The sequence below is a fragment of the Diabrotica virgifera genome, chromosome 1 (genome assembly GCF_917563875.1).
Source record: "Diabrotica virgifera virgifera chromosome 1, PGI_DIABVI_V3a".
NCBI classification, from domain to species: Eukaryota; Metazoa; Arthropoda; class Insecta; order Coleoptera; family Chrysomelidae; genus Diabrotica; species Diabrotica virgifera.
In genome coordinates this window covers 81,611,575-81,635,544 of record NC_065443.1, presented here as the reverse complement: position 1 = coordinate 81,635,544, position 23,970 = coordinate 81,611,575, and the positions used below count along the sequence as shown (strand labels likewise).

Here is a 23,970-nt window from a genome sequence, read left to right as displayed (position 1 = left end):
ATTGTCTGACAAAAATGTTGGGGCAAACGAACAGAAAACTTAATTCTTTTAGGCTATCGACGAGGAGGTATTATCGAAAAAAAATTTAAAACAGTGTTTCTCGGTTACTTTTGAATCGATTTAGCTGAAAATTGGTACACACGCTAAGTAAAGCATTTAAAAGGGTATGATGTAGATCGGAACCCAAAATTATCTTAAAAAATTTTCCGACAAGAGAGAAAATTTTAGAAAAATTGTGATCTGATAATTTGTGTACATACTCCTTGAACAACGACAAACATCGTTCTGTATTTTTTTCTCGAAATAAAAAAATTTTCAGCACATGTATCAGGTTATAAGTAGTTATATTCCAAATCAAAAAATCTAAGTGTCCCACAAAAATATTGGGGCAAATCCAAAGTCAGACAAAAAATTTAATTTTTATTGATAAACTATACTTTTAAAGAATGCTGGGTTCGTGTATCCCTTAACTTTACAACCATTTTTCCGACAAAGGTAGTAAGTTACAAGTAATTATATTCTTAAACAAAAAATGTAATTGTTTGACAAAAATCTTGGGGCAAACGAACAGAAAACTTAATTCTTTTAGGCTATCGACGAGAAAGTAATATCAAAAAATTTTAAAAGAGTTTTCTCGGTTATTTTTGAATCGATTTAGCTCAAAATTGGTACACACACTAAGTAAAATATTTAAAAGGGTATGACGTAGAGCTGTACCCAAAATTTTTTTAAAAAATTTTCCGACAAGAGGGAAAATTTTAGAAAAATTGTGATCTGATATTTGCTTACATACTCCTTGAACAACGACAAACATCGTTCTGTAGTTTTTTTTCCAATTAAAAAAAATTTCCGACACAAGTATCAGGTTATAAGTAGTTATATTCTAAATCAAAAAATCTAAGTGTCCGACAAAAATATTGGGTCAAATCCAAAGTCGGACAAAAAATTTCATTTTTATTAATAAACTGTCTTTTAAATAATACTGGGTTCGTGCAACCCTTACCTTTAAAACCATTTTTCCGACAACATTAGTAGGTTATAAGTAATTATATTTTTAATCAAAAAATCAAAGTGTCGGACAAAAATATTGGGGCAACTCGACAGTCGGACAAAAAATTTAATTTTTATTAGTAAAGTATACTTTCAAATTATGCTGGGTTCGTGCATCCCTTACCTTTACAACCATTTTTCCGACAAAAGTAGTAGGTTACAAGTCATTATATTCTTAAACAAAAAATGTAATTGTCTGACAAAAATGTTGGGGCAAACGAACAGAAAACTTAATTCTTTTAGGCTATCGACGAGGAGGTATTATCAAAAAAATATTTATAACAGTGTTTCTCGGTTACTTTTGAATCGATTTAGCTGAAAATTAGTACACACGCTAAGTAAAGCATTTAAAAGGGTATGACGTAGATCGGAACCCAAAATTTTCTTAAAAAATTTTCCGACAAGAGGGAAAATTTTAGAAAAATTGTGATCTGATAATTTGTGTATATACTCCTTGAACAACGACAAACATCGTTCTGTATTTTTTTCTCGAATTAAAAAAAAATTTCAGCACATGTATCAGGTTATAAGTAGTTATATTCCAAATCAAAAAATCTAAGTGCCCGACATAAATAGTGGGGCACATCCAAAGTCGGACAAAAAATTTAATTTTTATTAATAAACTATACTTTTAAACTATTCTGGGTTCGTGCATCCCTTATCTTTACAACCATTTTTCCGAGAAAAGTAGTAGGATACAAGTAATTATACTCTTAAACAAAAAATTTAATTGTCTGACAAAAATGTTGGGGCAAACGAACAGGAAACTTAATTCTTTTAGGCTATGGACGAGGAGGTATTATCCAAAAATATTTTAAAACAGTTTTTCTCGGTTATTTTTGAATCGATTTAGCTGAAAATTGGTACACACACTAAGTAAAACATTTAAAAGGGTATGACGTAGAGCTGTACCCAAAATTTTCCCAAAAAAATTTCGGACAAGAGGGAAAATTTTAGAAAAATTGTGATCTGATATTTGCGTACATACTCCTTGAACAACGACAAATATCGTTCTGTAGTTTTTTTTCTCGAAATAAAAAAAAATTTCCGACACAAGTATCAGGTTATAAGTAGTTATGTTCCAAATCAAAAAATCTAAGTGTCCGACAAAAATATTGGGGCAAATCCAAAGTCGGACAAAAAATTTAATTTTTATTGATAAACTATACTTTTAAATTATGCTGGATTCGTGTATTCCTTATCTTTACAACCATTTTTCCGACAAAGGTAGTAAGTTACAAGTAATTATATTCTTAAACAAAAAATGTAATTGTTTGACAAAAATCTTGGGGCAAACGAACAGAAAACTTAATTCTTTTAGGCTATCGACGAGAAAGTAATATCAAAAAATTTTAAAAGAGTTTTCTCGGTTATTTTTGAATCGATTTAGCTCAAAATTGGTACACACACTAAGTAAAATATTTAAAAGGGTATGACGTAGAGCTGTACCCAAAACTTTTTAAAAAAATTTTCCGACAAGAGGGAAAATTTTAGAAAAATTGTGATCTGATATTTGCTTACATACTCTTTGAACAACGACAAACATCGTCCTGTAGTTTTTTTTCCAATTAAAAAAAATTTCCGACACAAGTATCAGGTTATAAGTAGTTATATTCTAAATCAAAAAATCTAAGTGTCCGACAAAAATATTGGGTCAAATCCAAAGTCGGACAAAAAATTTAATTTTTATTAATAAACTGTCTTTTAAACAATACTGGGTTCGAGCAACCCTTACCTTCAAAACCATTTTTCCGACAACATTAGTAGGTTATAAGTAATTATATTTTTAATCAAAAAATCAAAGTGTCGGACAAAAATATTGGGGCAACTCGACAGTCGGACAAAAAATTTAATTTTTATTAGTAAAGTATACTTTCAAATTATTCTGGGTTCGTGCATCCCTTATCTTTACAACCATTTTTCCGACAAAAGTAGTAGGTTACAAGTAATTATATTCTTGAACAAAAAATGTAATTGTCTGACAAAAATGTTGGGGCAAACGAACAGAAAACTTAATTCTTTTAGGCTATCGACGAGGAGGTATTATCGAAAAAAAATTTAAAACAGTGTTTCTCGGTTACTTTTGAATCGATTTAGCTGAAAATTGGTACACACGGTAAGTAAAGCATTTAAAAGGGTATGATGTAGATCGGAACCCAAAATTATCTTAAAAAATTTTCCGACAAGAGAGAAAATTTTAGAAAAATTGTGATCTGATAATTTATGTACATACTCCTTGAACAACGACAAACATCGTTCTGTATTTTTTTCTCGAAATAAAAAAATTTTCAGCACATGTATCAGGTTATAAGTAGTTATATTCCAAATCAAAAAATCTAAGTGTCCGACAAAAATATTGGGGCAAATCCAAAGTCAGACAAAAAATTTAATTTTTATTGATAAACTATACTTTTAAAGTATGCTGGGTTCGTGTATCCCTTATCTTTACAACCATTTTTCCGACAAAGGTAGTAAGTTACAAGTAATTATATTCTTAAACAAAAAATGTAAATGTTTGACAAAAACCTTGGGGCAAACGAACAGAAAACTTAATTCTTTTAGGCTATCGACGAGAAAGTAATATCAAAAAATTTTAAAAGAGTTTTCTCGGTTATTTTTGAATCGATTTAGCTCAAAATTTGTACACACACTAAGTAAAATATTTAAAAGGGTATGACGTAGAGCTGTACCCAAAATTTTTTAAAAAAATTTTCCGACAAGAGAGAAAATTTTAGAAAAATTGTGATCTGATATTTACTTACATACTCTTTGAACAACGACAAACATCGTTCTGTAGTTTTTTTTTCCAATTAAAAAAAATTTCCGACACAAGTATCAGGTTATAAGTAGTTATATTCTCAATCAAAAAATCTAAGTGTCCGACAAAAATATTGGGTCAAATCCAAAGTCGGACAAAAAATTTAATTTTTATTAATAAACTGTCTTTTAAAAAATACTGGGTTTGAGCAACCCTTACCTTTAAAACCATTTTTCCGACAACATTAGTAGGTTATAAGTAATTATATTTTTAATCAAAAAATCAAAGTGTCGGACAAAAATATTGGGGCAACTCGACAGTCGGACAAAAAATTTAATTTTTATTAGTAAAGTATACTTTCAAATTATTCTGGGTTCGTGCATCCCTTATCTTTACAACCATTTTTCCGACAAAAGTAGTAGGTTACAAGTAATTATATTCTTAAACAAAAAATGTAATTGTCTGACAAAAATGTTGGGGCAAACGAACAGAAAACTTAATTCTTTTAGGCTATCGACGACGAGGTATTATCGAAAAAAAATTTAAAACAGTGTTTCTCGGTTACTTTTGAATCGATTTAGCTGAAAATTGGTACACACGCTAAGTAAAGCATTTAAAAGGGTATGATGTAGATCGGAACCCAAAATTATCTTAAAAAATTTTCCGACAAGAGAGAAAATTTTAGAAAAATTGTGATCTGATAATTTGTGTACATACTCCTTGAACAACGACAAACATCGTTCTGTATTTTTTTCTCGAAATAAAAAAATTTTCAGCACATGTATCAGGTTATAAGTAGTTATATTCCAAATCAAAAAATCTAAGTGTCCGACAAAAATATTGGGGCAAATCCAAAGTCAGACAAAAAATTTAATTTTTATTGATAAACTATACTTTTAAAGTATGCTGGGTTCGTGTATCCCTTATCTTTACAACCATTTTTCCGACAAAGGCAGTAAGTTACAAGTAATTATATTCTTAAACAAAAAATGTAATTGTTTGACAAAAATCATGGGGCAAACGAACAGAAAACTTAATTCTTTTAGGCTATCGACGAGAAAGTAATATCAAAAAATTTTAAAAGAGTTTTCTCGGTTATTTTTGAATCGATTTAGCTCAAAATTGGTATACACAATAAGTAAAATATTTAAAAGGGTATGACGTAGTTTAAAAAAATTTTCCGACAAGAGGGAAAATTTTAGAAAAATTGTGATCTGATATTTGCTTACATACTTTTTGAACAACGACAAACATCGTTCTGTAGTTTTTTTTTCCAATTAAAAAAAATTTCCGACACAAGTATCAGGTTATAAGTAGTTATATTCTAAATAAAAAAATCTAAGTGTCCGACAAAAATATTGGGTCAAATCCAAAGTCGGACAAAAAATTTAATTTTTATTAATAAACTGTCTTTTAAACAATACTGGGTTCGTGCAACCCTTACCTTTAAAACCATTTTTCCGACAACATTAGTAGGTTATAAGTAATTATATTTTTAATCAAAAAATCAAAGTGTCGGACAAAAATATTGGGGCAACTCGACAGTCGGACAAAAAATTTAATTTTTATTAGTAAAGTATACTTTCAAATTATGCTGGGTTCGTGCATCCCTTATCTTTACAACCATTTTTCCGACAAAAGTAGTAGGTTACAAGTCATTATATTCTTAAACAAAAAATGTAATTGTGTGACAAAAATGTTGGGGCAAACGAACAGAAAACTTAATTCTTTTAGGCTATCGACGAGGAGGTATTATCAAAAAAAAATTTATAACAGTGTTTCTCGGTTACTTTTGAATCGATTTAGCTGAAAATTAGTACACACGCTAAGTAAAGCATTTAAAAGGGTATGACGTAGATCGGAACCCAAAATTTTCTTAAAAAATTTTCCGACAAGAGGGAAAATTTTAGAAAAATTGTGATCTGATAATTTGTGTACATACTCCTTGAACAACGACAAACATCGTTCTGTATTTTTTTCTCGAATTAAAAAAAAAAATTTCAGCACATGTATCAGGTTATAAGTAGTTATATTCCAAATCAAAAAATCTAACTGCCCGACATAAATAGTGGGGCACATCCAAAGTCGGACAAAAAAGTTAATTTTTATTAATAAACTATACTTTTAAACTATTCTGGGTTCGTGCATCCCTTATCTTTACAACCACTTTTCCGACAAAAGTAGTAGGATACAATTAATTATACTCTTAAACAAAAAATTTAATTGTCTGACAAAAATGATGGGGCAAACGAACAGGAAACTTAATTCTTTTAGGCTATGGACGAGGAGGTATTATCCAAAAATATTTTAAAACAGTTTTTCTCGGTTAGTTTTGAATCGATTTAGCTGAAAATTGGTACACACACTAAGTAAAACATTTAAAAGGGTATGACGTAGAGCTGTACCCAAAATTTGCCCAAAAAAATTTCGGACAAGAGGGAAAATTTTAGAAAAATTGTGATCTGATATTTGTGTACATACTCCTTGAACAACGACAAATATCGTTCTGTAGTTTTTTTCTCGAAATAAAAAAAATTTCCGACACAAATATCAGGTTATAAGTAGTTATATTCCAAATCAAAAAATCTAAGTGTCCGACAAAAATATTGGGGCAAATCCAAAATCGAACAAAAAATTTAATTTTTATTGATAAACTATACTTTTAAATTTTGCTGGGTTCGTGTATCCCTTATCTTTACAACCATTTTTCCGACAAAGGTAGTAAGTTACAAGTAATTATATTCTTAAACAAAAAATGTAATTGTTTGACAAAAATCTTGGAGCAAACGAACAGAAAACTTAATTGTTTTAGGCTATCGACGAGAAAGTAATATCAAAAAATTTTAAAAGAGTTTTCTCGGTTATTTTTGAATCGATTTAGCTCAAAATTGGTACACACATTAAGTAAAACATTTAAAAGGGTATGACGTAAAGCTGTACCCAAAATTTTCATAAAAAATATTCCGACAAGAGGGAAAATTTTAGAAAAATTGTGATCTGATATTTGCTTACATACTCCTTGAACAACGACAAACATCGTTCTGTAGTTTTTTTTCTTGAAAAAAAAAATTTCCGACACATATATCAGGTTATAAGTAGTTATATTCCAAATCAAAAAATCTAAGTGTCCGACAAAAATATTGGGGCAAATCCAAAGTCGAATAAAAAATTTAATGTTTATTAATAAACTATACTTTTAAGTCATGCTGGGTTCATGCATCCCTTATATTTACAACCATTTTTCCGACAAAGTTGTATGTTACAACTAATTATATTCTTAAACAAAACATGTAGTTGTCTGACAAAAATGTTGGGGCAAACGAACAGATAACTTCATTATTTTAGGCTATCGACGAGGAGGTATTATCAAAAAAATTTTTAAAACAGTTTTTCTCCGTTATTTTTAAATCGATTTAGCTGAAAATTGTTACACACCTTAAGTAAAAAATTTAAAAGGGTATTACTTAGAGTTGTACCCAAAATTTTCTTAAAAAATTTTCCGACAAGAGGGAAAATTTTAGAAAAATTGTGATCTGATAATTTGTGTACATACTCCTTGAACAACGACAAACATCGTTCTGTAGTTTTTTTTCTCGAATTAAAAAAAAAATTTCCAGCACATGTATCAGGTTATAAGTATCTGGTTATATTCCAAATCAAAAAATCTAAGTGTCCGACAAAAATATTGGGGCAAATCCAAAGTCGGACAAAAAATTTAATTTTTATTGATAAACTATACTTTTAAACTATGCTGGGTTCGTGCAGCCCTTATTTTTACAACCATTTTTCCGACAAAGGTGGTGAGTTACAAGTAATTATATTCTTAAACAAAAAATCTAATTGTCTGACAAAAATGTTGGGGCAAACGAACAGAAATCTTAACTCTTTTAGGCTATCGACGAGGAGGTATTACCAAAAAAAAAATTTTTAAAACAGTTTTTCTCGGTTATTTTTAAATCGATATAGCTGAAAATTGGTACACACACTAAGTAAAACATTTAAAAGGGTATAACGTAGAGCTGTACCCAAAATTGTCCCAAAAAATTTTCCGACCAGAGGGAAAATTTTAGAAAAATTGTGATCTGATATTTGCGTACATACTCCTTGAACAACGACAAACATCGTTCTGTAGTTTTTTTTCCAATTAAAAAAAATTTCCGACACAAGTATCAGGTTATAAGTAGTTATATTCTAAATCAAAAAATCTAAGTGTCCGACAAAAATATTGGGTCAAATCCAAAGTCGGACAAAAAATTTAATTTTTATTAATAAACTGTCTTTTAAACAATTCTGGGTTCGTGCAACCCTTACCTTTAAAACCATTTTTCCGACAACATTAGTAGGTTATAAGTAATTATATTCTTAATCAAAAAATCAAAGTGTCGGACAAAAATATTGGGGCAACTCGACAGTCGGACAAAAAATTTAATTTTTATTAGTAAAGTATACTTTCAAATTATGCTGGGTTCGTGCATCCCTTATCTTTACAACCATTTTTCCGACAAAAGTAGTAGGTTACAAGTAATTATATTCTTAAACAAAAAATGTAATTGTCTGACAAAAATGTTGGGGCAAACGAACAGAAAACTTAATTCTTTTAGGCTATCGACGAGGAGGTATTATCAAAAAAAAATTTAAAACAGTGTTTCTCGGTTACTTTTGAATCGATTTAGCTGAAAATTGGTACACACGCTAAGTAAAGCATTTAAAAGGGTATGACGTAGATCGGAACCCAAAATTTTCTTAAAAAATTTTCCGACAAGAGGGAAAATTTTAGAAAAATTTTGATCTGATAATTTGTGTACATACTCCTTGAACAACGACAAACATCGTTCTGTATTTTTTTCTCGAATTAAAAAAAATTTTCAGCACATGTATCAGGTTATAAGTAGTTATATTCCAAATCAAAAAATCTAAGTGTCCGACAAAAATATTGGGGCAAATCCAAAGTCAGACAAAAAATTTAATTTTTATTGATAAACTATACTTTTAAATTATGCTGGGTTCGTGTATCCCTTATCTTTACAACCATTTTTCCGACAAAGGTAGTAAGTTACAAGTAAATATATTCTTAAACAAAAAATGTAATTGTTTGACAAAAATCTTGTGGCAAACGAACAGAAAACTTAATTGTTTTAGGCTATCGACGAGAAAGTAATATCAAAAAATTTTAAAAGAGTTTTCTCGGTTATTTTTGAATCGATTTAGCTCAAAATTGGTACACACACTAAGTAAAATATTTAAAAGGGTATGACGTAGAGCAGTACCCAAAATTTTCTTAAAAAATTTTCCGACAAGAGGGAAAATTTTAGAAAAATTGTGATCTGATATTTGCTTACATACTCCTTGAACAACGACAAACATCGTTCTGTAGTTTTTTTTCTCGAATTAAAAAAAAATTTCCGACTCATGTATCAGGTTATAAGTAGTTATATTCCAAATCAAAAATCTAAGTGCCCGACAAAAATATTGGGGCAAATCCAAAGTCGGACAAAAAATTTAATTTTTATTGATAAAATATACTTTTAAACTATGCTGGGTTCGTGTATCCCTTATCTTTACAACCATATTTCCGACAAAGGTAGTAAGTTACAATTAATTATATTCTTAAACAAAAAATGTAATTGTCTGACAAAAATGTTGGGGCAAACGGACAGAAAACTGAATTCTTTTATGCTATCGACGAGGAGGTATTATCAAAAAAAAAATGTAAAACAGTTTTTCTCGGTTATTTTTAAATCGATATAGCTGAAAATTGGTACACACACTAAGTAAAACATTTAAAGGGGTATGACGTAGAGCTGTACCCACATATTCTAAATAAAAAAATCTAAGTGTCCGACAAAAATATTGGGTCAAATCCAAAGTCGGACAAAAAAATTTAATTTTTATTAATAAATTATACTTTTAAACTCTGCTGGGTTCGTGCATCCATTATCTTTAAAACCAATTTTCCGACAAAGGCAGTAAGTTACAAGTAATTATATTCTTGAACAAAAAATCTAATTGTCTGACAAAAATGTTGGGGCAAACGAACAGAAAGCTTAAGTCTTTTAGGCTATCGAGGAGGAGGTATTATCAAAAAAAAATTTAAAACAGTGTTTGTCGGTTTCTTTTGAATCGATTTAGCTATAAATTGGTACATACGCTATGTACAACACTTAAAAGGGCATGACGGTGAGTTTTACCCAAAATTTTCCAAAAAGATTTTCCGACAAGAGGGAAAATTTCGGAAAATTTTTCTAAAATTTTGAAATGTTCTCTACGTTACGTCCTTATAAACATTATAAGGAGTATTTCTACAAATTTTCAGTTTGATCTATGTAGATCAAACGTAGAAAAATAGTTTATAGTTCGCGTTGGTCTCCTTGATGCTTATTATTTTTTTATATCCCAGAGAACGGCTGTTCCCGTACATGCGACACTATATTATACAAGAAATTTTCGATTTTCTAAATGTGACTGAATTGAAAAAATTGGGCCAAATCCAATCTTAAAATATAGGAAGAGAGAAATATGTCAACCATCCATTTTGGTACAAGGGTGTGGATGTTACGGCCATTCCCATTTAGGGTCTGTTTTTCGTTCTCGTCCCCAAATCTCCCAAAAATTTCGAAAATTTAAGTCCGATTTTCAACGCATGTTTAATTTTGAAAATTCTTCTCTTCTTCTTCTTCTTCTTTTTATATAGACATTACTCTGTCTGTTTTTCAATGTGCCTCCAGTAAGTTGTCATTCCATCTTTTTCGTGGTCTTCCCCCTGATCGTCTTCCTATTGGGGAACCGTCTCTGTCCGTTCTTACTACTCTATTTGTTGTCATTCGGCTTATGTGGTCGTTCCATTCTACCCTTCTGCTTTTCATCCAGTTATTAATGTTGTCCACCTTGCGTCCCCTTCATATATCTACATTTCTAGCTATATCCCACAGCGTCTTACCATTGATTTTTCGCAATGTTTTCATCTCTGCTGTTTCTATAGCTTTTTTTGTCCTTTCTGTATCAGGTTGTGTTTCTGCCGCTTATGTCATTATTGGTTTGATGACTCTTTTGTAAATTCTGCCTTTCACTTCTTTTCTGATGTTTTTATTTCTCCATATTGTTTCATTCAGGCAACCTGCGGCTCTGTTTGCTTTATTCATCTGATCTTCCACTTTTGTTTCGAGCTTTCCGTAGTTGCATAGTTTGATGCCTAGATATTTAAACTCCATGACTTGTTCTATTATTTGACCCTCCAGCTCTAATTTACACCTTATTAGATCTACTGTTGTAACCATGCATTTAGTCTTTTTTGGGGAAATTAAAATGTTAAATTTTCTAGCGGTTATATTAAATTCGTGCAGCATACGTTGTAAATCATCTTCACTTTGAGAGATTAGTATTGCGTCGTCTGCATAGCAGATTATTTTAAGTGGTTTTTCTCCCATTTGGTATCCTTTTTTTGTTATTTTATAATACTTTTAATAATATACTTTTTTAATACTTTTTTTATTATTTCGTCCATGATCAGGTTGAACAACAGAGGACTCAGGGAATCTCTCTGTCTTATCCCATTGCCATTTTGAAAATTGTATATATCATTCAAAAGTTACCGATCTCAGAAATTTTACTCAACTTCTATTTAAAAAGGGGAAAATGTTTTGTATGTTTGTGTGTATGTTTGTGGAAAAGTTATACCGATCTGAATTTCTTTTCTATGTTTTAAGAGGGGGTCAGGGCCGATTCAGAACCGGTATAGCTTGTGACTTTCGACCACCCATAAGCCAGCTATAGGACTTGGTAGGTACAAAACGGCATATTTTTTGGGGGTATAAATCTTAGGTTCAAGAAGAGACAGGAAAACCAAAAGTGCACCAAATTAATAGCGTTGAGTTAAGCTTTCAAATAGTGCTTAAGTGGTTAAGATCAGAGATACACACGGCTCAGTACAGCTGAAAAACCGAAAAACTAAACTTTGAAAATTTTGGTTTTTAGACAATTACTCAAAATTTCAACCTACAAATTGCGCCAACAAATAAGGAGGACTCTAGATGCGTCTATCGGTGTATACCTCTATCTGGAAAAATTCGAATTTTTAAGTTATAGCCTTCATAAGTGTGATCAAATCTATTTCCTATAGGAAAACCGGTTTTTCAAGCTCAATAGTCCTATAATACCTTCGGTTATCCTACTTGACCTTGGATGCATCAGACACTACTTCTCAATACGTTTCAAACTCATATTTAGTGATCAAATTCGGTAATACGATTAGAAGGTATCTAGTTCCAAAAGTATAATCCATTTGATCATTATCGCCGAAATGGTTTATGTAGTTGTAGTGGTTGCGACGCTAAATTTAGATAGATTTATATAAAAATAGAGCAATACGAGTTCATTTACCGGCCATTAAAATAATTTTTTATTCTATTTCGAATAGAAAAAAAACTCTAGTGTACATTCGATGGACACTAGATCATTTGAGAGATAATCATAGAAGGCGACCATATATATCTTAACGTGGAATCGAGAAACAATACATTCAATTTCATTTAATTTATATACAGGTAAAATTTCGTAAATAATGGGCCATAGCTTAACGTCAGGTTCCTGAGGTAAAAATAGACCGCTTAGTTAGTTAGCTTAGATTTAAACTTATCTTAGTACAAATTTTATAATAACCGAGATACAGGATATCAAAGTTAAAATTTTTTTTATATATTATTGAATATTTCCTGACAGGTATGAGATAACAACATGAAATTTGGTATGTGGGGGTTTTTGGATCGAGAAAACTAAATCCCCTACCAAAAATTATGTATTGCCCAGAGGGCGCCACATACGCCTTTCAGCACTCATTTATTACGTTCAATTTTTTTTATAACTCACTCTGTATAATTTTGACATTAAAATTTTTATTTTCCTATTATTTTTACTTAAAAAAGGTATACTTCTTTGATCTCCCTAAACTCAACCGTTTTCGAGATAAACGCATTTTAAATCTGCGATACACCATCATTTTTAGCATAATATTAGCATAATATATAGCAGTTCTCAAATTTATGTCATTGCATCGCAAATTCCATTTGAAGAAATTTGCGATACATTTTTGGATAATTTTATGGTTTTAAGTTATTTTTCGGGTGTAACTACAATGATATTATGCTAAAAATGATGGTGTATCGCAGATTTAAAATGCGTTTATCTCGAAAACGGTTGAGTTTAGGGAGATGAAAGAAGTATACCTTTTTTAAGTAAAACTAATAGGACAATAAAAATTTTAATGTCAAAATTATACAGAGTGAGGGATAAAAAAATTGAACGTAATAAATGAGTGCTGAAAGGCGTATGTGGCGCCCTCTGGGCAATGCATAATTTTTGGTAGGGAATTTAGTTTCCTCGACCCAAGAAACCCCCACATACCAAATTTCATGTTGTTATCTCATACCTGTCAGGAAATATTCGATAATAAATAAAAAAAAAAGTTTAACTTTGACATCCTGTATCTCCAAAACGCCCCATTATTTTTGTCCGACAAGTGATCCAATATGCATTACACATGTAAAAGAACAGCACAAAATAAAAATGACATCTGTGGTAATAAATAAAAAATTTTCAGGAAATTGACATCTTCGGCGCGTCCGACTGTGCATATGCCCCGTGAAAATTTTCCGACAAGGTTACCACATTATTGTAAAAATGTTTTATGGTATATTCTGATAAAATTAGCAATGTGGTAATAAATTTTTTATTTTCATAAATTTGACATATTTAGCGTGTCCGACGCGTCGTATGCCCCAATATTTTTGTCCGACAAAATTATTTTCGCTGTTTATACGATAAAAACCATTGATTAAAATAAAATGACCAATGTAGCTATAAATTTTTTTCTTGCATAAAATTGACAACTTCGTGACCGCTTGACAGACAAACGCCCCACTGCCATGATGCGCTAAGCTCGAAATTTGTCCGACTCCACCCAAATAACAAGTACAAAAAGTTTCAACGGTGTGGTCATAAATAATAATTTTATATGGGGGCCTAAGAACTATATATGATTTGCTCTAGATCAGATCAGAGCAGATCATATAGCCCCTCTGAAGATCCTTGAGAGGGTGAAACGTACGTAAGGGGATAATTGATCACCTCTGAACCGAAATGAAACATAAGCTGTCTTTCAATAAAATTAACCTTTAAATTACTAGGAACGTGCCCATATATAACTATTGCAGTTTAAATTATTTTTATTTGGCCTCTAAAAATGATCCAGGTAATTCCTTAGAAGAACTCGAAATGAGAAGTCCTAGATCCGAAATGATCCACTGGAGTGGCGACCAAGAGCAAGCAAAAGAAGTAGAGGCAGACCTCAAACAAGATGGACTGATGACATCAAGTGAATGGCTGGCCACGAATGGATGCAAAAAACAGCAAACAGATATAACAAAAAACACACCACACACCTAAGGGTGGCTTGCATCCGACGATGGATAGAATAGCTGTTGATGATGATGATGATACATTCATGGATCGAGACTTATTAACTGATGTGATAAACAATTGAAAGTGAACCAAAAACGATATGATGAAATGTTTCAGGTTCCAAGAAACATAAAAAGATTTAACAAGTATTACAGACGCAATGTTGTATAAAATGAAGTATTTTTGTCTTCGCATTTCTTCGTTCTTTAAAAGAAAATGAGTGACGGGACAACTAAACTAAAAGTAATAAAAGTAATGACAAAATATCTTCAAATTTCCCAAATATAATTACTACATTATTAATCGATGTATTATGAATAAATTGTCATTTAACTTACCTCTACCCAATCGCTGAAAAATAGCCTGTCTCTTGTCATCAACGTAGCGTGTGTAATTACTAAACCGTGAATTAGATACATGCAATAAGATAACTTTGCAGTTATCTGTAAAGTAGGTCGGACTAAAATCCAGTTGACGATTCCTAAAAACATATTTGTTATAAAATATTTTTTTTCTTCTTAATATCTTTAAAGTATCTTATATTATACCGATTTGTTGCACTTAAAATGGATGTTTACAGTTAGAGTGAAAAATAAATAAAAAAAAATTAAAAAGTGCTATAACGTTAACTTTTTAGGTAACTCCCAACACTCTGATGGAACATGTCCATTATTGTTTCCTTTTCAAGAGATCCCGCCTGAACTAGTAGGTAATACAGTTGATTAGTGCAATTAGTCCACACCGTTACCGAAAATAAAATATCAAGTCACCTTTGACTACTTTGGCACCAAGCCTTGATAGCGGAGGAAGGAGTATTCAGCAAGGTTAGCACTAGCACTCTACTACTGAAGGACTATAAGTACCTACTTTGTTCATAGAGACAGAGTTATGATTCCGAGAAGGACAAATTCAGCGATGACCACCAATGCGATAAAAAAGAAAACGAAAAATATTCTTTGAGTCAGTAGGTCGAATGTAAAATCAGTAACCAAAAAATAACTTAACGACGAGAAGAATATTTATATCTGTACACTTCAAGATACAAAGAAAAAGGGGAAAGACAGAATTATGTTAGGTAATTATTTAATGTCCTTTGGTGATAATGCGAAAGAAACCATAGCTAAAGAAGAAATCGTCCTATTAATACACCAGAACTTGCAAACCAAGTAGAAGGCGGTAAATATGTCTCGGAAAGAATAGTTTGCATATATTTAGGTCAAACTAGAAGTTAAGACCTAAATGGGATAGCAATTTATGCACCTGAGAACAACAGAGATGTAAATACAAAAGAAAGCGTCTATTAATACCTCCACAGCACAGTAAACGAAATTCCATGGAATAAATATATGCTCATTAATAATTTTCACAAAGACTTAGCCTTATTTTTCTTCCGTATACCGTATACTTACTTACTTATTCCTCTTCACTTCATGCGGAGCATAGGGCGTCAACTGTCTGTCTCCATTCTGTCCTATCCTTTGCACTGATCTTTATTTCTGCCCAGGTTTTCCCAATAACATTAATTTCTTTCTCAGCACTTCTTTTCCACGTTTCTACGGGTCTACCTGGTCTTTTCTTTCCACGTGGTGTGTATTCTAGGGCTCGCCTCGCTCTGTCTGTGTCAGGTCTCCTTAGTGTGTGCCCCATCCAACTCCATTTCCTTTTGCATATTGTCTTATATATAGGTTCCTGGTTAGTTCTTGTCCATAACTCTTGGTTTGATACGCGGTTTGGCCAGTAAATGTTAAGAATCTTCCTTAGGCATTTATTTATGAACACCTGCATCTGTCCGATACATTTTCTTGACACTTTCCAAGTTTTTGCTCCATATAGTAACACAGTCTTCACGTTGCTGTTGAATAATCTTATCTTCGTTTTACTTGTCATCTGACGTGAAGACCACATTTTCCTTAGCATATTGAATGCGTTTTGAGCTATTCCTAGTCTCCGTTTTACGTCCTCATCCGTCCCTCCTTTGTTGTTCAAAATACTGCCCAAGGAGTTAAATTTCTCTACCGTTTCTAATTCCGTGCCTCCCAGTGATATTCCCATTTCTCTTGGTGTATTTATTTTTATTATTTTAGTTTTTCTGACGTTTATGTTAAGTCCGACCTTCTTCCCTGCCTCTGTTACTTTTTCAGGTTTGCGTTGCATGTGTTATCTTTTTTCTGTTAAAAGGCATATGTCATCTGCAAATTCCAAGTCCTCAAATTGGTTAAAAACATTCCATCTTATTCCAGTGTTATTACTAGTAGCCTTGGACATGATCAAGTCGATTACTATCACGATCAGGAATAAGTTCGGAGAGAGCACACAGCCTTGTCTTACTCCTGTAGCAATATCTATTCGTTATGTTAACTTTCCTTCGTGGACTATGCGTGCTGTGGACCCTTCGTAGAATAGTTTTATAATTCTGATATACTTGGGAGGCATTCCTTATTTCTCTAGCAATTTCCATAAGGCTTTGCGATCGACACGATCAAACGCTTTCTCGAAGTCTATAAAGTTCACATATAGCTTATTCTGCCTTCATTCTTTCAAGCATGATTCGGGTCATTATTTTGCTTGTTGTGCATAGCAGGGTGATCGGCCTCCAATTTTCACATTTGGATGTGTCGCCCTTCTTAGGAATTTTTACAATTAAGCCTTGCGTCCATTCTCTGGGTAGCTCTTCGGTTCTCCAAATTTTATTTAAAAGTGTGTACAGTATACATAGATGTGGACTTTCGATGTCTGCTTTGATTAACCCCTTGTCTATTCCGGCAGCTTTTCCTCTTTTTAATTGTTTAATTGCATCTTTTATCTCTTCATGGGTGAATTCTTCGGTGTTCATGCTCATTGGTTGTCTGTTAGGTTCCTCTTCTATTTCGTTTATTATATTCTGTCCTTCATACATTTCTTTGAAATACTCCATCCATCTAGTAAGAATTTGTTGTTCTGTTTTCAGTACGACACCATCTTTATCTTTTATTTTAGTGGTATGTACCATTTCAGTTTGTTCTTGTCAAGGTTCTTGTGATGTCATACAATTTTTTTTAGGTCGTTTTCTCTTGCCGCATTTTCAGCTTCATTAATGAGTCCGTTGTGGTATGATCTTTTGTCATTTCTTGAACTTATTTTGACTTCTTTGTTTTTTTCCCAGTATTTCTGTTCTAATTGTTGCTTCTCATCGTCATCTTTCATTCCTAGTAACTTGACTTTAATTTGTTTACGTTCTTGTATCTTGTCCCATGTTGTTTTTGTCATCCAGAGTTTGTTACTGTTTTTCTTGTAGCCAACTGCTTCCACTGCAGATTTCTTTAACGTCCCTTTATACTTGTTCCAAAGTTCCTCTACAGTGGCTTCCTCCATGTTACCGGCCGTTCTCCAATTATACTGCATTCGCTCTCTGAATTCATTATGTACGTCATTTCCATCTCTGATCCAGTGGGCATTGTATTTTTCTCTATTCGGTGTTATCTTTGCTGCTGCTCGCAGTTTAACTGTAAATTTCGCTCTCACTAACACATGATCGGACCCTACATCTGCCCCTCTAATAGATCTTACATCCAGTAGTGATTTCCTCCATCGTATATTTATTGTAATGTGGTCTATTTGGTTTTGTACTTCACCTCCTGGAGAAATCCACGTTATCTTGTGTATGCGCTTGTGTGGAAAGATACTTCCGCCAATCATTAAGTTGTTTTGGGCACAGAAGTCAGTAAACATTTCACTATTTTCATTTATTTCTCCTAAGCCTTCCCTGCCCATTATAAACTGTTTCCCCTCATTATCCCACCTATTTTGGCGTTCACATCCCCCATCACTATTAAAATATCACTTTTATTATTTGCCTCCATTCTATCATATTTTGCAGTTGTTCAAAAGATTCTTCTTTCACTACCTGTTCTTTGTCGTTGGTGGCAGCATAAACATTTATTATTGAGAGGTTGCGAAATCTCGTTTTAAACCTTGCTACTATAATCCTATCTGTCACACCCTCTCAATCTATCAATGCTCGTTGCTCGTGTTGCGTTTTTTCGTAGCATTATGGCAACTCCGCCCTCATGTTTGGCAGTTTCATGTGTATGTCCCGAGAATAAGATTGTTTTTACATTCGGTAGTCTCGTTTTCCCAAATCCTTTCCACCTAGGATTTCTATTTTGTTTTTGTCCATCTCAGCAGCTACCTGGTTAGTTTTGCCGATCTCATACATAGTTCTTACATTCCAGCAGCCCATATATTATATAACCTTTCTCGTATCCATTTCCATAGCATTTGTTGTCATCGTTTTATTCAGTCCAGTTCCGAGGCATCTTGACGATTCCATAACAAGATATTTTTTATGTGGTTAGGTTGTTAGCCCAACGCACAACCCTCCTCCTTTCTCATCCTGGACTTGGGACCAGGCAATGGCGGAGTTTTCCTTCCGTATACCCCAGCTCAAAAGCATTTATCAGTTTTGGAGCCGTCGGTACTCCAGCGTTAATCAGCCATTATGAGATTCGTTTTATTTGACTCCCATTCGTTCCTTCCTGGAAAAAGGACGGAATAAATACCGGCTTGTGCCTTCCAGTTCCCAGTTCCCATTGTCTTCTCTCGTCCCAATCATCTGGACGTAAATCTCTCTCCAACGTGTAGTTTTGGATTTCAGAAGTCCATGTCATTTTAGGTCTTCCCCTCTTCTTTCAAGAGATTGCCATTTCATATATTTTTATTATTTTAATTTAAATTTTTTATTATTCTGGAAGAAATTGTTATAATAAATAATTTCTAATGCAAAACATCCTATTTTTAGATACAATACAAACTACATTATTTGTAGATTTATTGAACAATCTGCAAAAACCTTATGAAGCTTATTTGTATCAAAGTGTTACACATTTTCAACATAGATATCAAGATATAAAAAATTAATCGTTAATCACAATCTTAATTTTGCCGAATTCTTATAAATAATGTTTTCATTGTATAGAAACATTATTATCTTTGAACGTAATCACTTAAACATATTTTCCATTGTTTTTATTTTGCAACTGATATATGATTGCATAAATATGGAATAATATTTTCGGAAACTAAGAATTTATACGTACCACCATAACCATGGTAACTGGAATATACCATCCAACTTAATCCTAGGCACCATAGTGGCCTGCAAATTGTGTAAAAAATGGCAACCGCTGTATCAGAATAATCGAGGGATATGATTATTACTTGGTAATACACAGCTAACACTCCCATCATCGTCAAAATTAAAATCCATATTAATAAATTAGTTAGCTAAAAAATAATTAGGATTTTAGACTTACATATTTCATTTATATTTAAGAATGCGCATATTATCCGTATATCTCAGAAACTGTACATTTGGCAACGTGGAAATTTATAATATTTTAAATCGATGGTCCATCTAAAGTGACGTTTAGACGCAGCAAAAAATGCGAGCAATTTATTGTGACGATAAATTGCTACGATTTATTGATTTTTTTTAAAGCTGTTTAGATGCTACGGTATATTGTCGCGATTGATTATAAACTGAAATTAAGTGAGAATGAAAGAAGAGCTTTCTATGACCAATTAGGAGACGTACTGAGTGATATTCCAGCAGAGGAGAAAGTTATAATAGGAGGTGATTTCAATGCACATGTGGGCCAAACCAACACAGGATATGAAACAATACATGGGGATTAGGCTTTGGAACTAGAAATTAAGCTGGAGATGACATGCTTGAATTAGCAACAGCATTGGATATGGTGATTGTTAACACATTCTTTAAAAAGAGAGAAACTCAACTTATTACTTACAAAAGTGGACAACATCAATCCCAAATAGACTACTTCATGATAAGGAAAGAAGACATACGTGAATGCAAGGACTGCAAGGTAATAGTTAGTGAGACAATAAGCCAACAACATAAGCTGCTTGTTCTGGACATCGAAGTAAAAAGCGAAACTAAACAAAAATATCGGAGAGGACCACAAAAAATCAAGTGGTGGCTGCTGAAAGATGAGAAAGAAGGTCTGTTCAGGAGAAGAATAGTAGAAGAAATATGTTGGAACATGAAAGGAAGCCCTAATACAATTTGGAGAAAAATGGCCAGTAGTATTAGAGAGACTGCTATTGAAATACTTGGGAAAACGTCAGGAAAAAAGTTTGAGGATAAAGAGACTTGGTGGTGGTCAAACGAAGTACAAGGAAAAATAAAAGAGAAGAGAAAATTATATAAAAAGTGGCAAGAAACCAGATCCGACACAGATCTTCAAAACTATATGGTGGCGAAAAAGAAAGCGAAAGTAGCAGTAGCAAAAGCCAAAGCAGAAGCGTATTCAAACCTATACGATCAACTTGACACCAGGGAAGGCGAAACAAAGATATATAAAATAGCCAAACAGAGAGCAAAGAAAGCAAAAGATTTTAATCAGATTAGATGTATCCGAGATGAAAATAATAAAATACTAGTTCACGAAAGGGATGTCAAAAAGAGATGGAGAAAGTACTTTGACAGCTTATTAAATGAAGAATTTGACAGACAGCCTGTAGAGTCAACGGAGACAGTAGCAGAAATGGTCACCAAAATAACAAACGGGGAAGTGGCTCAAGCGCTTCAAAAAATAAAGAAAGGAAAAGCGGTAGGACCAGATGATATTCCTGGGGAAGTATGGAGAGCATTGGGAGAGACAGGAACAAGGTGGCTAGCAGGTCTATTTAATAGAATTATGGAAGTTGGACAAATGCCAGACAAATGGAGAAGCAGTATACTGGTACCTGTTTACAAAAACAAGGGAGATATACAACAATGTACAAACTACAGGGCTATAAAACTGCTTAGCCACACCATGAAAATATGGGAAAGAGTAATTGATAGACGGATACGTGAAGAGACCGAAATATCCGAGAATCAATTTGGCTTTATGCAGGGTAGATCAGCAACAGATCCAATTTTCATTATAAGGCAGTTGATGGAAAAATACAGGAGTAAAGAAACAAACGCTCATATGGTATTCATTGATCTTGAGAAAGCATATGATAGAGTTCCTCGAGAGATTCTGTGGTGGGCACTCAATAAGAAAGGAGTCCCTGGTGAATATGTAAAGATTGTGAGGGATATGTATGAGGGAGTAACGACTAGTGTTAGGACAGGTGTGGGAGAGATTGATAAATTTCATGTGAAAGTAGGATTGCACCAAGGCTCTGTGCTTAGTCCGTATTTATTCTCATTAGTTTTGGACCAGATAACAGCGAAACTACAGGGTAACATTCCATGGTGCTTAATGTATGCTGATGATGTCGTGTTAGTAGGAAATAGTGAAAGAGACTTAGAACAAAAACTGGAACAGTGGAGACAATCTCTGGAGGAAAAAGGTTTAAACTTAGTAGGACAAAAACAGAGTATGTATTTGGAATGTTCATTTAAAGATGGAGTTACTACAAATAAAATGGTATCTTTGGATGGTGAAATGATTGTGAAAAGCAATAGTTTTAAGTACCTAGTATCGGTATTACAGAGTAATGGAGAAATAGATGGAGATGCATATAGTAGAATTAGGGCTGGATGGATGAAGTGGAAAGAAGCGAGTGGTGTGTTGTGTGACAGAAAAATTCCAATGAAGCTGAAGGGAAAATTCTACAAAATAGCCATAAGACCGGCTATGATGTACGGAACTGAATGTTTGGCAGTGAAAAAGAAAGAAGAACAACGAATGCATGTGGCGGAAATGATAATGCTTAGATGGATGAGTGGAGTGACAAAGAAGGATAAAATTAGAAATGAGTATATTAGGGGAAGTCTAGGTGTGGCACCAATTGATGCCAAAATGAGAGAGCATAGGTTAAGATGGTTTGGCCATGTTCAACGTCGAGACGTTAATCACCCAATACGAAGAATAGCTGAAGTGCAGATTCCTGGAAAGAGTAGGAGAGGAAGACCAAAGAAGACCTGGGGGGAAACGATAAGGCAGGACATGTTGGTAAAGGGGATTAACATTAATATGACTCAAGATAGAATTGTGTGGAAAAATGAAATTAGGGAAGCCGACCCCGCATAGGTATAAGGCAAAGAGAATGATGATGATGATTATAAACTGAAATAACTCGATCGCTACAATAAATTGATGCGGTCCGATACCAACTCCAATCCAACTCCAATTCCGATAAATCGCTGCGATGTACCGAAAAAATTCTAGGAAAAATATTGAAAAATAAGCCAACGGTGGCAAATTGGGGTGACACCTCAAAATATAATGAATTTTGCGGTGGACATCAGAACTCATCATTGGATCATAATAAACAAAAAATTAAAAAAGATTTTATTAACTTATGAGTTTTTTCAGATAACGCTGTCCAGTTTTATTAGTTTTATCGACTTTTGACTTTTTGATATCACTAAGAAGTCAAAACAACGAATTTTTTTGCAAAAAAAGGTAATCAACATATTTATTATTAATAAACAAAAATAAGCATAAAACAAAAAATATCTCGACAGCATTACCTCAAGGAATGTCTAAAGAAAATATATACAAAATTCCAGGTGGGTCGGTCAAGTAGTTTTTGAGTTACAATGTCTACAGCCTTTGAAAAAGCAGTTTTGAGAAAAAAGCGTTTGAAGTATTGTCAAATTTTATTTTCAATTTCTTTTTTGTCTGTCAAATCGTAAAATGATGCACACCGGAATATCTTTTTTAATCGCGGAGTAATTTACAAAAGAGAATGAGAACAGCTGTTGACCGTTGTTCACTACGTTCAAGAGTGCTGGCGCGAACCTGCTGCAAAGCGAGTCGAAGGTATGGATATTCAACACTATCTCCCTACCTCCATCCATACCTTCGACTCGCTTTGCAGCCAGTTAGCGCCAGCGTGCTTGAGCGTAGTGACAAACGGTCAACCGCTATTCTCATTTTCTTTATAAATTACTCCGCGTTTTACCCAAAACTGCTTTTTTCAAAGGTTGTAGAGACTGTAACTCAAAAACTACTTGACCGACCCACCTAGAATTTTGTATGTATATATTTTTTTTTAGACATTACTTGAGTTATAGCTGTCGAGATATTTTTTTATGCTTATTTCTTGTTTAACAATAATAAATATGTCGATTTTCACCTTTTTTTTTTAAATTCGTTGTTTTGACTTCTGAGTGATATCAAAAAGTCAAAAGTCGATAAAACTAATAAAACTGGAAAAACCTGGAAAAACTCATAAGTTAATAAAATCTTTTTGAATTTTTTATTTACTATGATCCAATGATGAGTTCTGATGTCCTCCGCAAAATTCAATATATTTTGAAGTGTCACCTCAAAAATTTGCCAGCGTTGGCTTATTTTTCAATACTTTTCCTTGAATTTTTTCTTGAATAATCCATGAATTGTACTGAATATGCCTATTTAATTTAAAAATAAAATATTTCTACCATACTTAAAAAAAAGAATGTGTGTACTTTGTACGCACGTAAGAAGTTATACTTCTATTATATGATTTCAACAAAATCAATATACTTTAAACAGTTTATTTATATTTAATTTAAATATTAAACTAATTTTAATACTTACTACTTTCCAAAAATTTATATTAAAACAATATCAAAAATTAAAAAAATAAAAGAATAAAACACACACAAACACATTGAAAAATGCCACAAAGAAATGATTTCTGAACAATAATTGTTGCCAAAAATTTTAACGAAATACGTATTTTCTGAAAAAAATTATATAATAATATACTTACAATCATAAAAT

At 32.7% G+C, this 23,970-nt stretch overlaps 1 protein-coding gene across 1 annotated transcript in view; it reads right to left on the bottom strand.

Annotated features, from left to right (window-relative positions):
* LOC114332671 (nose resistant to fluoxetine protein 6) overlaps positions 1-23,970 on the bottom strand; it is a 125,001-nt gene that overhangs the window by 4,033 nt on the left and 96,998 nt on the right. The window contains exons 10-11 of the mRNA XM_028282500.2: positions 19,336-19,522; positions 14,599-14,741 (exon numbers count right to left, since the gene is read on the bottom strand). Of these exons, the coding sequence (XP_028138301.1) occupies positions 14,599-14,741; positions 19,336-19,522 (330 nt within the window). The remainder of the gene's footprint in view (positions 1-14,598; positions 14,742-19,335; positions 19,523-23,970) is intronic.